The 18,326-nt window shown below is 42.3% G+C and overlaps 1 protein-coding gene across 1 annotated transcript in view; it reads left to right on the top strand.

The window, feature by feature from the left end:
• The first annotated feature begins 7,463 nt into the window (after positions 1-7,463).
• Positions 7,464-18,326, top strand: part of LOC137892544 (deleted in malignant brain tumors 1 protein-like) — a 43,608-nt gene continuing 32,745 nt past the window's right edge. Inside the window, exons 1-5 of the mRNA XM_068737787.1 lie at positions 7,464-7,623; positions 8,727-9,065; positions 10,034-10,348; positions 10,541-10,855; positions 11,480-11,794. Coding sequence (XP_068593888.1) covers positions 7,506-7,623; positions 8,727-9,065; positions 10,034-10,348; positions 10,541-10,855; positions 11,480-11,794 — 1,402 coding nt within the window. The 5' untranslated portion in view covers positions 7,464-7,505. The remainder of the gene's footprint in view (positions 7,624-8,726; positions 9,066-10,033; positions 10,349-10,540; positions 10,856-11,479; positions 11,795-18,326) is intronic.

Genomic DNA, 18,326 nt, shown 5'->3' with positions numbered 1-18,326 from the left:
AGAGTGTTGCCTTCACTGCTTTGTTTTCTTCAAAAGTCCATTTAGCAGACGCAATCATTCCATCCAGAAAGAACAGTTCAGTTTTCTGATGTTTTATGCATTTGTTCTATTTTACTAATCCCTCAGGTTTTCATGTTGAGATACTTAATATATTATAATAAGTTCCATATTGACCGGAGAGTGGGAGCGGACATTCTGAGCATGCCTGCCCCTTTCATTTAGTTAACAGCTTTTAGTTGATCAATGTACCATTTGAAACCTTATTCCATTAATGTATTTCTTTCTGACATGAATACACAGCTTAGCAAAGGAACTTCTGGAAAGTGATTTTTTTGTATTTTTGTTTTGTTGTTGATAATAGGTTGACTTCCCCAAACGTAACGTGCTCCTCTGATACCGGAGCGGGGCCTCTTGTGTTGAACTTGTTAGGATTCTGAACATTCCAGCTGCAGGCTGACGTGTTGTTAGCAACAGTCGATCAGATCTTTTTGGTTTTCTTCTTCTACATTCCAGACGATGACTCTCTCACATTACACTTGAACGCCACGCTGCTTTGACGTTAAAGATGTTGAGACTGTGACAGACAGGTGATCCACCTGTAAAGCGCAGGGCTGAGTATTCATCCTCAATACTGCGTACCAAAATATCTAAAAACAATATCGGGTTAGATTTGTGATCCTTATTATTTGTTCATCTTAGACTTCCTTCATGTCGGTACATTTATGGAACACATGACTGTGTTCAGACATTAAACACAGAAATGAGGCTTTTTTTTGTTTTTGGTCAAATGAAAAAGAGTTGTGTCAAAAACAATTTTTCTGTTTTCAGTATCGATACCAAGCTTTCTAACATTTCACATTAGAGCAGCTGCTTCACAGCAGAGCCTCTCATTGGGCCTCATGCAATAATGTTTTCTTTGTTCACCCGCAACGTCTTCTTTCTGTGAGCTTTTATCGTAGTGTTCCAAGTCATATTCACCAAACACAAACTTGTTGCAAATCGCTTCTTTTAACTTGACTGTCATCTTTTAATGAGGAGATTTTCTTTTGTGAGACGTGATCGTTAATGTCATCATTAACCCCTAAAATTGCTGAGTAAGGCTTCCTCTTTCACTCTGCACAGCCCTGAGTCCCGCTGTGATGGATCAGCAGACAGACGTGAGTCAGTAGTTTCCTTAATAAGAAAATATTAATAGAGCAGCTCCGTGCTGGACAGAGGACCAAACGCTGTAATTTGGCATGCCATGATGATGATATGGTAAACAAAATATGAATTTTGCATCAGGTATGTATTGTATTTGAATCATGTCATTTTATTTTAACTGATTTTGGTATCGTCTTCAAACTCAAAACGGGTCCAGGTGGAGGCGTTATGCGTTTGTCTGACCTGAGAGAACGGTATGGGGGCTTCTTACGGGAGGCCCAATGTCTTACTCTCCTCTACAGTTCATGGATGCACCAGAAACCACACAGACTGTCCTTTGATTCTTCACATGCCCAACGGAGACCATTAAACCCACAGATGGAAGACGTGAAGATCAGCAGTGAAGCAGATTTTGATCACATTTGAGTGGGATGATGCAGAGTCCCAATGTTGATAACAGACAGTTATGCAGATTATTACAGAGGAAGAAACACATTTGGCAGCCTGTAGGTCTTCTGTCCTCAGATCAGGAAAACAGGGTTGTGGCCGAAGCTTGAGCTGAGCTCCCATCAGCTGCTCTCAGTTTCAGCTCCAGGACATCCCAATTGCTGATGTTGCAAACGTGTCAAATGAAGGGTCGCGAATGTTTGGTGACCCCTGCCCTGTGAGGACCCCTTCTTCTCTAATCCGTTTGGACCAATCATCATCCTGAAGTCCTCTCTAAGCCTCCCAGAGCTCCAGAGTCCAGGACATGAAGCCATGCTGTTCAGTTTAGTGTCTTTTTACACCACTTTGTTTTGAAGTCATTTGTTCTAATCCACTCAGTTGAGATGTTTGATGATCTGAGAAGTTCCATGCTCACTGGCCCACATCTTTCTGTGTGGAACATAGAGTGGGTTATAAGAAACAAACCTGGATCAAGATGATGTGACCTCTGTATCGTTGAAGCAGAATTCTAACTAGAATAAAATGGAGCCAAAACAAAATGTGAGAGGTTTTCTGGTTAGTCTCCAGAACCAGAGAGAGCACTTTGTTCTCTGGTGTGACCCAGAGCTGTTGATTATACAATACATTATATATTGATGATTAGAAGCATTGTATAATCGTGACTGTGCTGTGGGTGTTGTCTTGTATGTACAGTAGCTCGTGATGCTACAGAGGTGCCTGGTTCACCAACCCTGTTACAGGTTTTCAGTAAAAACAGCTAAAGCTCAAAGACTGGACGTTTTATTTATGTTCTTAAACTAACACTGATGTTTATGTGTCTGCTTACTACATACAAGAGTAATACATACAAGGGATTCGATGGTACAATATCAAGTTATTTCCTGTGTTTTCACTGTATGTCATTACTTTAAAGTTAGACTGTGTGTGTGTGAGTGAGTGTGTGAGTGTGTGAGTGTGTGAGTGTGTGAGTGAGTGAGTGAGTGAGTGAGTGAGTGTGAGTGTGAGTGTGTGTGAGTGTGAGTGTGAGTGTGTGTGTGAGTGTGTGAGTGTTGTAGGGAATGTGTGTGTGGTTCATGACAGCGTCACCATTCACCTCCATTTCAATTTAGGAGGAGACACGTCTGACCGGGAGCGGTATTCAAACATTCTGAGAATACTAAGGTAGGAAGGGACACAAACTGACCCCATTAGTAAGATTTATTTTCTTACGTTTATTAATCATGCTGGTGATTTTGGTACTTAATCTATTTGATATTAAGGGGAGAATGACTCCGCTTTCATCAGTTTCTATGATTGTTGACCAGTCTGTTAAGTTGCGGCATTGATCAGCTTGTAAATCTATAAACCGGCAAACATCCAGTTGCATGATATCTTAGTGTTGTGATCACTTTAATATCTGTCATTATCGTGTTATCTCTAATAAGATGGACCACAGACATTATCCTTGGATGATCTGCCCGAGAAGTGGGGCCTGTAGTTGGGATAGGGCAGCAGGGCCGTGCCCAGGAACGCATAGTCGGACACATAGGCAGCAACGCAGCTTCATGTTGCCTTGGTCTGCATAAATACACAAACAAAATGCATGAACAAACACCGTTTGGGTAGTATTATACATGTTCAGTCAATCTCTTTGCGATTACAATATCATTTGCCTAGTGTTGACATTATTTGCTACTAAATGTTAAAGCAAGATACTGAATTATTGCCATGCACCATAGTTGGTGGTAATTGTTTTGGGGCAAACCATTACAACAACATTACATAAAAAGGTAACGCATGAACAGCAAACAAGTCCAGCTTGAGTCCAGTACAGCACAGTTGCGACTATTTACGGTTTTGCCGGTCCGATCACTGTACGAGCTTAAACCGGTTTGATTTTGCTGCAAACTGGCAGAACCTGCACTTAATCCAATTTACTAATCCACATAATATTGTGTTTGTTTACAAATGAACAGATCACATTTCAGTGGAAGCGGTATGTGCACGTTGTGTTTGTTTATTAGTAAATTCATGTACATGGCACAGTTGCTCTCAAAGAAAAATCAAACGATATGGATTTGAAGCCGACAAAAGAGGAGAGCCAAAAACGGACAAGGCCTGTACTTGTATATGCTCAGTACATGTCATTGTTTTTTTATGCTGCATCCTATTTTGGCCGCTTTAGTCATTCAACATCCCCAAAGAATCTCAGCATATGGACACATTTAAAGTCAAGAGGCAAATAGAAGGCAATGTAAAGGAGAATACCCTTTTATTACCCAGTGTAGCATAAATGCTATTCAATACTCGTGATGTAAACAATGCAAATGTGCATTTCATCCACTTTACCGATATGCCCTCGTGCTCGCACCCAGAACAGCTTCTTCGGCTCACTTGCAGCACGTCTGACAGAGTGCGGTGGGTTGACTGGCTTGATCATGATGGGGACCTCATTAGCCAGCAGTTTGTTCAGGCCTTGCTTCGATGTCTCCGCTAGGTCTGGTTTACTGTGGAACAGTAGAAGGAAACACAAAATGGGACTGCGGACTATAACAAAATAACAAACGCATGTTTGCTGTTGATGGAGCTGCTCTAAATCTTAGATATCTCTCTCTCACACACACACACACAATTATAATTACAAAGATGTTTGTCCCGATCCATTTATGAACATCCCTGTAAATTAGGACCTTTGTAAATACAATTTAAATAGTGCCTTCTATGTCTATATACCCCCGAGTATAATTAACAACAAAGATCATTTTAATTATATTTAATAAATGGAGTCAATCCATCATTCACATGTATGAGATTTTCCAACAATGCTACTATCAAGGAAAGTGATAGCAAGTGAACTGCACTCCAGTCAAAGCCACAAGATGGCAGTAGTGCACAGAGAAGTTTTACGATCTTCAATCCAACTCTGCTTTATTGGGGTGATGGTAGAAATCTTAAAACCTCTGCAGGAATAAATAGAAAACTAACTGCATGATATGAAACCACCGGAATTAAAGTGGGAATATATATATATATATATATATATATATATATATTTATATATATATACACCAGCCACGAATCTCACCGCACGTCACTGTACTCCACCGCTTTCTGTATCCTCTGTATCCTCTGTGTGGCGCTAGAGAACACGCCCAAACATGCGTTATGTTACTCTATATTAAGTGAAAACCACATAGTGTAAAAGTCATGTAAATCGGATGCTGTTTGTCAGAAAACGCAGATTTACTTGGTCTGTTGCATTCCGCGGTAAAGACTAAAACTAATACTGAAACTAATAAAAACTAAACTCAAACTAAGCATTTTCAAAAAATAAAAATTAAACTAAACTAGCAAACCCGCTTTAACAACTAATTAAAACTAAACTGAAATTGAAAACAAAAAGTCAAAACGAGACCAGTAGAGATTACCCCCGAGAGAGATTTTTTTTTTTTATTTGAATTACATGGGATGCACACTATGGTCTTATTGTCTTGTCTGTGTTTCCCGAGTTGATATAAAAATAAAGAAAAATATATTTAATTGTGCTTTCTTTGTTAGCTAGGTTAGTGACGTGACGACATAGGTCAGAAGGTCACAGACCGGCGTGCCCGCGGCAAATAGGTAGCTAACGTTAGCACTGATTTACTCAGTAACACTAGCACTGATTGACTCAGTAACGTTAGCACTGATTTTTCCTGAGGAGAAAATGAAATGCAAATTCAAAACGGCATTCAAAAATTGTTGAATTGAATGTCAAACTTCCAAAAATAACAAGTATTTTTCGACCAGCTAGTGAAGGGTGCACTAATCTGCCAGAAGAGACAGGTATTGTACTGTTTGCTATAGCTAACATTACCAGTAGCTAACGTAGTACTTTGACAGCCTTGCTGTGGACTAACGTTAGCAACAGGTTCTTGGCTGGCTGTCTGAATAAATTTCCCTCAAAAGAAAAGCTTGAGTTTTGATATCTTGCCTATATTGGGGGGGGGGCTCTCAGGGTTATTCTGCGGGGGGGCCTCACGTGTTTCCGTTACGGTACTGATCAGGACCACGTCTTTGTCCACGTCTTTCTATCAGAGAAGGAGAAGATGCCCTATGCGTTGTCTGAATTTACCGGTGTCACGTTTTCACTCAGTTTTAACAGTTTTGTGTGATTTAAGAAACTCAATTTTTGTTTTAAAAACAGCCCTGCTGGGTTGACCCTAGTATTAGTATGAGTAGATGTGTCTCGGTAAAACCTGCTCTGTCTCTAACATCCCTTAGAGCTCACTGGTAAATGGAAGAGCAGACCTAAAGGAAAGACTCCCCTTGCCCCTTATAAACCATTTGGAACACAGAGTTGTGAAATTCTGTTGTAGATAATTGATCAAACACCCACCAAGGTTGAAGACTATGACCTGGTTTTTCTTTCCCATAGTGTAAGCTAAGCTAGATAATCTTTAATTTACTGTAACTAAGTGGAAATATTGTAAAATACTGTAAACTTCTACAGCTCCTGTTTTCAATAGCATGAAGGCAGCTCCAGATAGGTTTTACTATACAGAAATTATGAATATTTGTTAGTTTGTAAACGAGTGGACAAAATAACATGAAGACCTACAAAACACCAACGCGAAACTTGACCTTGCTCAGCTTGTCAGTAAAGGTCAAGTGGTTAACCTCGTTGCCTGTCTAGATATTCAACATAAACTTCTCCAGAGCAAAAACTTGGCTCCCACTTAGAAACATACCGATCATCATTGTTCATCCTGATCGTCCTCTGAAGAGGGTGGCAGAACACGGAAACGGAGGCAGAAGACGACTGCCTGTCTTACACCTGGAAAAGGTAAGTGAATGATGATCACTATTATGATGGGGACAGTGGCAATGGTGATTAGCAGTATATACACATTACAGTACATGAGCTATGAATGACTAACACTAATTATTAACAGTTAAACAAGGCCAATACTAGCTGACATAAAAGAACAATTAAAACGTGCCCAATTTAAAGAAATTCCTGAAGTCCTCTCCATTTTCCCCCTTGGTCAGATGATTGAGGAGACTTGTTCCTTCTTTTTTTTCTGTCATACTGAGTCTATGGTGCCAATTTGAGACAAAACTACTCAGTTCTTTTAGTTATTAAAAAGAACTGTCTCGTCATGATCTGTTATTTCCCTCAATAACTTGTATATTATGGATACAATTAAAGTCAGAGAGAGCTGGAAAGTCTGTCTGTCTGTCAGCAGAAAACACTAAGCAGGTTATATGTTTCTATCATGCAATAAAACAGTTTGTATGTTAAATAACTTCTATCATGAAATAAAACAGTTTGTTGTGATGGTTGTAAAAAGTGTAAACAAGTTATATGTTGAAATGGTTATACTTTTATGCTTTCATATTTTTCTACAATCTCTTAACAACAGTGATCATGTGCACAGACACAAACTTCTCAAAAGTCTCTTCAGCTGTTAAAGCCGACTGACAGCTGATCCTGCTGTGATCAGAGCCGCCATCAGAAACTGAGGAAAGGAAGTCTCATGTATCTTAAAACATATTTCCTTGTTTCCTCTCTCCTCGCATGGTTTCAAAGGACACAAGTGAGGGAAACGGGGATGCGATTAGGAGCCTTGGGATGTACCCAAGGATGCAATAGGCCCTATTTTGACATGTAATTGCAAGGTGAACACAGGTGTGATTAAAAAAAATGGCTCTGTTCCATTTAGCTGGCTGGGGCCCTGGTATTGTGCATGCTGGCTCACTGGAATGAATTTGAAACTAAATAGAATGGGACCTTGGTCAGTTTGATCAAGCACACCTGTGTTTACCCTGCAATTACGTGTCAGATTGGCTGCTGTGAAGAGGACATATAAAGAGACTTGGGATGTACTCTCTGTTAGTATTGGAGTCAATCATTTAGCAAGCCAGAAGAGTCTGCTTTGATACAGTTTGTCAAAATGCCTCTTTTGTCTTATTCAGCAAGTGTGGGTCCTATCTCCTGGATGTTGCCCATGATGAGGGGGACTCGTGGAATGCTGTTGCTCCTGATAATTCAAACATTAACAGGATGGACAGGTAACGTAATTGACGTATCATCAGGTTTAAGCTTTAATTCTTCTTTACATAAAGCTGCACTAATTGATAGTTTTATAGTCACAATGGATCAAATCATTTATTGTAATGTGAAGGGAGTTGCAGAGAGTATGGAAAGCAGAGAATTAGTTTTTTAGTGAAAAACCTCTGATCAACCCACTGTACACTACCTGCCCAGCACCAAAGAGCAGACTTGGCAATGATATGCCCTTCACAAAGCAGCCATTTTGACATGTCATTGCAGTGTAAACCCAGGTGCAATTGCTAACATTGATTACGGCCCCGTTTCATTTAGGTGGGCCTTGGGCCTGGTATTGTGGATGCTGGCTCACTGGAATGACTGTGACACACCAAAAAGAATGGGCCCACAATTTCTTTAATTTTGACCTGTGTCAAAATGGCTGCTGTGAAAAGAGCCCATCAGGCTGCATGTCCATGTTGTGTTTACAGCTTGCTCTGCTGCCTCATAGTGGCTCCATAAGTAAAGTTATTAATGCTTGAAATTGCATGGAACAAGTCAAAGTGAAGAATATTGATGATTATGATATTGATGATTATTTTAGAAAGTAAAATATTTTAAATCTGTATTTTTATGTGGAGATATAATGCATTGAAAGTCATTTTCATTTAAAAAAAATCTGTAAATCAGAAAGAATTTTCAATTTGTTACTTTACACTTCATTGATAGAAATTAATTTTCTGAAACGATGATGGAATTAATATTAACCAATCTTTTTCCTCTCACTCGAAGGAGTTTGTTTTCCTAATCGTGATAGTAAAGCAGTTTACCTCAAAACATTTTGAGGTAAACTGCGTCAAAATGCCTCATTTCCTTTCTGCTGGGGGGCATCATTCAGAATAACTGCAAATATTGACTGAATTCCAAACTTTTTAAACTTAAAATTGGTATTGTTGGCGTGAAACCACAGGGTCTGAAAGACCAATGGGTACAGACACAATTCTGAGTAGGTTTTCCACAATTGGTTTGTTATATTTCTAAAGGTGGTCATACACTACCGAATCACACATTATCCTGAATTAAGTATCTGGTTTATCACATTTGTACAATATCTATATTTTCACAGTTCTTCAAACATCTGGTGCAGCATTGAATCCTCCAGTGAGACTGGTCAACTCCGACAGCAGCTGCTCTGGCAGAGTGGAGATCTTCCATAACGGCACATGGGGGACGGTGTGTGACGACATTTGGGACGTGAATGACGCTCAGGTGGTTTGTCAACAGCTGGGCTGTGGCAGGGCTCTGTCAGCACCAGGAAGTGCACATTTTGGACAAGGAAGTGGACCAATCTGGCTGGATGACCTTCAGTGTTCAGGAACAGAGTCATCACTAAAAGACTGTACACACAGAGGATTAGGAACCCACAACTGTGGTCATTCTGAGGATGCTGGTGTCGTCTGTGATGGTAAATTTGTACATCTACACAATTCTTTTTTCTGCAAAAATATAACTGGAGAATTGAAAAATATGTTCTCATTCAATCTCACAAACGATACAGTAAGAGTTACAATAAAGTGCTCCAGGAATTTGTTGTAAAATCCAGTTAGAGTTGGCATTTCTACAATAATGGACATTTTTGACTGGGATTTTAGCATTTTGTTCTAGGACCTAAAATGTCAGGAAATATCCCACTTGTGAAATTTGAATCTCCTACTTCTCAAAAGTGATGGTTTCTAACAAGTGCCTAAATGAGACTAATGAACATCATCATGCTGAACTATAGTCTGCCTTTAGCTCAGTGGTGGTGTAAGTCATGCATCACAGATGCAATCGACAGAAGTAGTGACCTAACATTTAAAAACAAACTACACCACTATGATTTTAAAAATCATAAATATGTTCATTTGTGAAAATGATCTTGGTGAATAAAACGTGTTTATCATAAACTGGTTTAGCCACTGAACTGATTTCCTGCAATAATCCCAAATCCCATTGGCTTTTTGACAAGAGAACCACTGAGATGCTAACTTCTGGGTTGGCCTGCAAAAATGTCATCCCTGCAACACTCTAGATATCTCCATCATCCTGTCCAATATCCTGTGAATCAACTCTTAATGTACCCAGCTCCATCTGTCAGTTTATACCTGGTTTTGTTTCATTCCTTTCATCTCTTATAGTTTTCGCCCCTAATTTGCATCCATAGTATGAAATATTGCACAGCATAGAACCCCACATTTTCCAGATCATTACTCATCTTTACCTCAGAATAATGTGTGAAGGGAGAGTATGACATGTAAGAGTTCATAATAAAGGTGCTAAATGATGCCAAATTCAGTTACATTGAAGAGATGGGTCCTTTGCTCAATATTGATGTAATTTGCAACCTACAGTTGCCATGTAGGTTGACAGATATTTTGCTTTCACTTCAACCAGATGTGACCACAGTGAGACTGGTCAACTCTAACAGCAGCTGCTCTGGCAGAGTGGAGATCTTCCACAACGGCAATTGGGGGACGGTGTGTGACGACATTTGGGACGTGAATGACGCTGAGGTGGTTTGTCAACAGCTGGGCTGTGGCAGGGCTCTGTCGGCACCAAGAAGAGCACATTTTGGACAGGGCAGTGGACCAATCTGGCTGGATGACCTTAGGTGTTCAGGAACTGAGTCATCACTAAAAGACTGTAGACACAGAGGAATAGGAACCCACAACTGTGGTCATTCTGAGGATGCTGGTGTTGTCTGTGAAGGTAACTTTGTAATTAATTTCTCATCTTTACCTCAGAAGAATCATGTGTGAAGGGAGAGTACGATATGCAAGAGGCCATGATAATGAAGAAGCTAAATGATTAGGTCAAGTACAGTTGCGTTGAAGATATGGGGCTTTTGCTCAATACTACTGTCATGTAGGTTGATGGATATTTTGCTTTCACTTCAACTAGATATGAGCGCAGTAAGACTGGTCAACTCTAACAGCAGCTGCTCTGGCAGAGTGGAGATCTTCCACAACAGCAATTGGGGGACGGTGTGTGACGACATTTGGGATGTGAATGATGCTCAGGTGGTTTGTCAACAGCTGGGCTGTGGCAGGGCACTGTCGGCACCAAGAAGAGCACATTTTGGACAAGGAAGTGGACCAATCTGGCTGGATGACCTTCGGTGTTCAGGGAATGAGTCATCACTAAAAGACTGTACACACAGAGGATTAGGAACCCACAACTGTGGTCATTCTGAGGATGCTGGTGTCGTCTGTGAAGGTAACTTTGTACATCTATGCTATATATTTTTTTTTTTCTGTTAAATATAACTAGAGAATTTAGAAAAATCATGGTTGTTTCACAAACAATACAGTAATATAGTTACAATAAAGTGCTCCAGGTATTAATCTTAAAACCCAGCAATAAATTTAAGCTCTCGACTAATGGAAGTCAATGGGATTTTTTTTAATGTGTTTTTGGTAAGATGCCTGAAATGAGGTCTTTGGTTACCACAATCTGAAGAGATTGAAGCATTTTGTTCGATGACATAAAATACGTCAGTAAATATCCCACTCATGAAATTTGAAGCCTTAAAGTTTCTTAAAAAAGATGGTTGCTAACAAGTGCCTAAATGAGACTAATGAACATCATTCTTTTTAGCTTAATCTCCGATTACTTTTACCCCTAATTTACATCCATTGTATGAAATGTAGAAGCCTACATTTTCCAGGTAATATCTCCTTTACCTCAGAAGAATCATGTGTGAAGGGAGAGTATGATATGTAAGAAATGATGAGGATGATGCAAAATTATCAAGTACAGTTTCATTGAATAGATGGGGCTTGTGCTCAATACTGCTGTTGCCATGTGGGTTGACGGATATTTTGCTTTCACTTCAACCAGATGTGACCGCAGTGAGACTGGTCAACTCTAAAAGGAGCTGCTCTGGCAGAGTGGAGATCTTCCACAACGGCAATTGGGGGACGGTGTGTGACGACATTTGGGATCTGAATGACGCTCAAGTGGTGTGTCAACAGCTGGGCTGTGGCAGGGCTCTGTCGGCACCAAGAAGGGCACATTTTGGACAAGGCAGTGGACCAATCTGGCTAGATGACCTTCGGTGTTCAGGAACTGAGTCATCACTGACAGACTGTACACACAGAGGATTAGGAACCCACAACTGTGGTCATTCGGAGGATGCTGGTGTCATCTGTGAAGGTAACTTTGTACATCTACACATTTTATTTATTTTTGTTCTGCATAAATACAACTGGAGAATTACAAAAACATGGTTATTAATTTGACCTTGTAGGTTTGCCGTAGAAGGACATCTGTCAATGCAGACCATTGGACCAATATCCTGTGAGTACAAAATATAATCTGGTATCAGAGCTGACATCTCAACACAGTGAACTGTTCTGAATTTATAAACACGTTTCTTCTTGTCTTGATCTTTAGGGGAGGACTGACCGAATGCTGTATGTGTGTATACAAAAATAAAATCAATATTCATACTCTTGTTTCATTCACTCATTTCTACTATTCTCAAAATCAACATATTTGGTGTCATTACTTGGCTATTTTAGCTGTTCTGCACCCTTGCGAAATTAACCCGCATTTCATGTAGGGTACATGGAGACAAGACTATTGCACATGCTCAAACAATCCCCAACTTTGGTGAGAGGGACTAGCACAGGCTAACTAACATGCTAAGAATTACACACATCCTTCAGTAATATTTAACCAACCGCTTTAGCCTGAAACGACTCATTAAAACCTACCGCTCTGGATGTGCAGGAGCTGGAAAATACTACAAAATTCGGTCTTATTAGTGTATCGAGCACTATACGCTCAGTCTTAATACAATACTTGACCACTAAACTACAACATGAAACCCATTAGTCTTCTCCAAAATGATTGTGTAAATGTTGGTCCCAAAGGCATTCATTTGATGTTTTGTGCACTTTGCATGTCGGAAGTTACGAGCAGCTCGAGCCATGCTCATGTTACGGGACTCCGTTTGAAAGTGCTGGCGGACAGCTATAACTAACCCAAGAAAACCGGAAAAATTGAGGCAGGCAAACGTGTGGCTGCCTCATCTTAAGCTATGAGAAGACGCTGTATGCGCACATACAAGTTGTGAGGCAAAACCTCAGTGGCAATTGGATATTGTCTCATATGCCTAAAGTTGGTCAGGTTGAATTGATGGCACTGGCCATCTTATTTAAAATGCAAATTCAAATCTAGAATATTTAAACTTATATTTGAACTTTTCTCCTTAACAAAAACATCAGGTTTCTTTATGTTCAGCTGTAAACATGAATTGCTTAACCATATACATGGAGTCCATGGTTGCCGTTAGTTTAACATAAAGAGCAGTGTCATCAACATAAATTTGTTTGTTGGCAGACTAAAGGCTGGTCATTGATAAACAAGCTAAACAAAATGGGACCCAGTATTGATCCTTGAGGCACACCATTGTTTCGGTGAAGGCTTGTTGAGTGTTTCAAATACGTCCCCTTGACTTTCTGTTATCTCCGCCAGGATGATCATGCGATCGGTGCAGTGTGTATGTGAGTCTGTAGCATTTCCCCGTTTGTCCACGGCCAATCTTGCATTCCTCTGCAACAAATATATAACAAATGGTATGATCCGCCTTAAAAAACAAAAAACGTAAAAGATATCCTGGTCCATACAAATCTAAACAAAGACCAGGAGGGAGGCGCGTCGAGGTTCGGAGATTTTTAACACTCATGCAAGGATTTGTTTTAACCTATAAATGCAATTTACGCTGTCAGATGCAGGGCCTGCCACAGACTATACGTGGGGGAGACCGAGAACAAATTGAACCTAAGAATTAAACGGCACATTTATATGATCAACAGTGGTAATGGTACAAGCGTCCTTTATACACATTTTAAACTCCACGGCGCACAACATACAGAGTGTGAGCCTGGAGAGCAACAGACATTGAAGTATCGTGCAGTGGAGATGAACCGATCCTCATTGTTCATCCTGATCGGCCTCTGGCTCCTATAAAGTGTACAGAGGGTGGCAGAACATGGAAACGGAGGCAGAAGATGTCTGCCTGTCTTACACCTGGGGACAATGGTGATTAACAGTATACACACATTACAGTACATATTACATTCATGAGATATGAATGGTTAACACTAAACAGTTAAACAAGGCCAATACTAGCTGACATAAAACAATTAAAACGTGCCCAATTTAAACAAATTCCTGAAGTCCTCCCTCCATTTTCCCTCTTGGTCAGATGATTGAGGGGACCTGTTCCTTCTTTTTTTTTTCTGGCGGATTACAGCCATACCTAGTCTATGGTGCCAATTTGAGACAAAACTACGCTGTTTAGTCGATGGAAACGTGCCTAATTCGCATTTCTTTTTTGTGAGTTTGCCTAAAATTAGCTTGACAATTGACTTGAAAAACGGCTAGTGTCTCACATAGCCACTTCAAGGAAAGTAAGGGCACTGGAAATCAACGGTCTTTAAATCTAATCTAATCTAATTTCTGCCCTTGTGAATGGTACCGCGATTTGATAATTCAGTGAAATTGGGTCCATCCCAATTCCCTTATTTGTCATTTCCTCGATCCTCATGTAAATCCTCATTTTTTTGATTTTCCTTCTTTTTGAGAACCAGAGCCTTGTGTAATTGTGTTCCCTGTCCCTGTAGTGAGCTGCTACGCCTAGGTGGTGGGGTTGGTGCCTCCGGGTGTTGGTGTCTCCCTTCGTGTGCTGTGTGGTTTGGTGTTCCCCTGGTTCGGAACACTCACGTGTGGTTGTGTGTGTGAGTGTTGTGTGCACGTGTGATCGGGGTGCCTCCTCTTTTGGGATCCTTACCTGTAGTGGTCCACCTCGCCACTGGTAAGCCACAGCCCTACACCTTCCTTCTAAATAAATGTATGCGGCTCTTTTATTAGTACTTTGTGTCTAACATTATCGATGAACCATTGTTTTATAATAATAAAGACTGATCGTTTTGTAGTGGAACCACGTCTCCGGCTGATTTGTATAATGAACCTGAGTGTCCTCTGAATCCTCGATACTGTGGGAAAAACGTAATCTTTAGGTGAAATTCCTAAGGTGGCGTTGTTGTGCTCGGACTATTGACTAATGTCCACATAAACTTTAAAACCACATGCCACCTATCTTCTCACCACATTTGGCGTTGTTGGCAGGTTATACTTTTTGAAAGCAGAGACGTGTGTTCCATTCTTCTTTTCTTTGTTTTGTTGAGAAAATGTTATTTGGTGTATTGTGTGTTTAATTGTGTATTTCATTTATTTATTTATTTTTCTTGGTAAAGGCAAAACAGCAGCTGGTTCTTTGAGTCTGTAGCAGGTTCTGGTAAGGTATTCAGCTAACCTATTTTTGTTTTTTTCTTCCCCTCTGTGCTAATCCACCCCACTGATTCCTCCTTCATTAACCAATTTGTAGTAATGGCAGAAGATCTGCAAGAGTTGAGGGACCTAATTGCACAGTTGACAGCAGATAATGAGAAGCTACGCCAGGAACAGGCTTCCACCCTCCCTGGCTCTATTGCTATGCCTTCTACTTCTGTGCCACCTACTGCTTCTGTCACTACCAGTGCCCCTGTTACAGAGAGGCTAGTGTTCCTGCCCCGAGACAGGAAATGCCCTATGTTTAGGGGACGGTCAGGTATAGGGTTGAATGAGTGGATTGAGGAGGTGAAAGCATGTATGAGGGCACGAAGGTTATCTACCTCCGATCAGGCATTCTTTTTGTTCGATCACTTGGAAGGAGAGGCATGTGATGAAATCAAATTTCGCTCTAGTGCAGAACGAGGGGATCCAGACAAAATAATTGAGTTGTACGGGTGTTCTGAGTCATATGTAGCCTTACAGGAGGCCTTCTTTTCCAGAAGACAACAAGAAGGGGAGACCCTACAAGAGTTCTCCCTCGCTTTGATGAGCCGTATGGAGGCTGTAAAACAGCGCACACCTAGCGAGATGCTAAATGCTGAAGTGTTGTTGCGAGACCAATTTGTGGAGCACGTTCTAGATGGTTCCCTCCGTCGTGGCTTAAAACAGTTTGTGCGTGGGAAGCTGACCGCAACTTTGCTTGACGTCAGGGGGAAGGCTATTAGGTGGGAACAGGAAGGCTTGCCAGGTGGCACGAGAGGCCGAAGTCACTCTGTTCCCTCTGTCCTTGGTATACAGTACACCGTCCATGGTGGTTCCCCGGGGATGGTTAACTCACCCCAGTTGTCTGAGATGAGTGAAATGTTGAAACAGCAGCAACAACAGTCAAATCAACTTACTCAAAGCATTGCGCTTTTACAGAACTCTCAACAGCACAATCGTGCTCCTCATCAGGGCCCCATAATATGCAGGCGCTTTCAACAGCCTGGTCACTTTGCCAGAGAGTGCAACGGGGTGCGCGTCCCTCCCCACCCTCAGTCCTTGCAGGCTCCTCCACAGTCGGGTAGGCAGCCCCATTCAGCTCAGGCTAGGGAAAACTAGCATCCACCGGACTACAGAGCCACAGTTCGGGTGGGCCCTCTACTGGCTCCGGGTTTGTCTTAAGTGGTGCAGGTGACGCCTCCAAGTTGATGTCCTCGTGTCCCCATGTGGATGTGGACATGGGTGGAATTAAGGTGCCTTGCTTGGTGGATACAGGATCCATGGTGTCTACTGTCACTGAGAGCTTTTTCCTCCAGCATTTCGAGCCATGGGGTCAAGAACGACTCCAATCGTGTCACTGGCTGGAGCTTAGAGCTGCTAATGGGTTGCCCATTCCATACATTGGTTACCTGGAACTGGACGTGGAGCTTTGTGGCAAGTTGATGCCATGTTGTGGGGTGTTGGTCGTAAAGGACCCCCCTGGTAATTTGTCCTGTCCCGTCCCTGGTGTGTTGGGGATGAATGTGATCCGCAGGTGCTACAGAGATCTCTTTGGACAGCATGGCCAAGCTTTGTTTGATTTTCCCCCAGTATCTGGGGCCCCAGAGTCTCTCGCGCAGGCGCTGCAAAAGTGCCATCGTGCCAGTGTGCAGGCCCCGTTGGGTACTGCAGGAAAAGTAAAGATCCAGGGTAAGAAGGCTTGTCGTATCCCAGGTGGCATGATGCAAGTAGTGGCGGCTACGTGTGCTGAGCAATACTCGGGTGCCACTGTGTTGTTCGAACCCCCTGACACTGGCTTACCTGCTGGGCTGCTTGCGTCACCTGCCTTGGTTCGTGTGATAAGGGGCACAGCCTACATACCGATTGTTAATGTAGGCTCCACTGAGGTGTTGCTTTATCCCCGCACCATTGTAGGCACCTTGGATACTGTTAATGTTGTCAGTCTGCCCACAGGAGTCACAGAGAGGCCAACTAGTGTAGCCACAGTGGCATCTCAGTCCGTTCTTCAAAAAGTGGATGACCAGATGGAGGCCATTGACCTGCCTTCATTGTCTGCTGAAGAGCAGGATCAGGTGAGGTCCCTTCTTGGGAAGTACACCTCAGTATTTTCTGCTTATGAGGGGGATTTGGGTTGTACCAACTTGATAGCCTATGACATTCCGCTCTTGGATGACGTCCCTGTAAGACAACGCTACAGGCGTATCCCTCCATCAGAGTATGAGGTAGTAAAAGAGCATATCAATAAACTACTGGAGACACAGGTAATCGGGAAAAGCAGCAGTCCCTATGCTTCCCCCATTGTTCTGGTGAAGAAGAAGGATGGTAGTCTGCGCCTGTGCGTCAACTGCCGCCAACTTAACAGCAAGACCAGAAAAGATGCTTTTCCTTTACCTCGTATCGAGGAATCCCTGGATGCACTGACAGGTGCTCGCTGGTTTTCCGCCATTGGGTCTGGCCAGTGGGTACAACCAGGTCCCAATGGCTGAGAAAGACAGACCCAAGACAGCATTTTGCACCCCATTTGGTTTGTTTGAGTGGAACCGCATGCCCTTTGGGCTCTGTAACGCCCCCAGCACCTTCCAGAGATGAATGCAGCGTCTATTTGGTGACAAACAATGCCAGTCGCTACTTCTCTACCTTGACGACATTGTGGTTTTCTCTTCCTCAGTAGAACAACATCTGGAGAGACTGGAGGTGGTGCTGGGTCAACTTCAGCAGGAGGGTCTTAAGGCAAAACTCTCCAAATGTGCGTTTTTCCAGCAGGAAGTGCGTTATTTGGGTCATGTCATCTCGGACAAGGGTGTCTCCACCGATCCGAGCAAGATCGAGGTGGTGGCTAACTGGCAGCCGCCCTCTACGGTCTCTGAGCTGAGGTCTTTTCTGGGGATTGCCAGCTATTATCGTCGCTTTGTAGAGGGCTTTGCCAAGCTGGCAGTCCCTCTACATAAGCTTGTGGCAGAGCTAGGAGGCACCAAGGCCAGAAGGAGGGCAGGGCCAGGCGTTCTCGAGAAGTGGACAGAGGAGTGCCAGCGTAGCTTTGGTGCGTTAAAAGCCAAACTCACCACTGCACCTGTCCTGGCCTATGCTGATTTTTCCTTACCCTTCATCCTTGAGGTGGATGCGAGCTTTGGCGGGCTAGGGGCGGTACTCTCACAGGAGCACGGAGGTAAAGTTCGACCTATAGCATATGCCAGTCGAGGTCTGAGACCCACTGAGCGCAATATGCAGAACTATAGCTCAATGAAACTCGAGTTCTTGGCGCTCAAGTGGGCCATGACCGAGAAATTCAGGGAGTATTTGCTGGGCCACAAGTGCCTTGCTTACACCGACAACAATCCATTGAGCCAGTTGTCGTCTGCTAAAC

Source organism: Cebidichthys violaceus, unplaced genomic scaffold, assembly GCF_023349555.1.
Source record: "Cebidichthys violaceus isolate CVI_PGR_0920_01 unplaced genomic scaffold, fCebVio1.0.p SCAF_8, whole genome shotgun sequence".
Taxonomy (NCBI): Eukaryota; Metazoa; Chordata; class Actinopteri; order Perciformes; family Stichaeidae; genus Cebidichthys; species Cebidichthys violaceus.
This window is presented reverse-complemented; position numbering and strand designations above follow the sequence as displayed.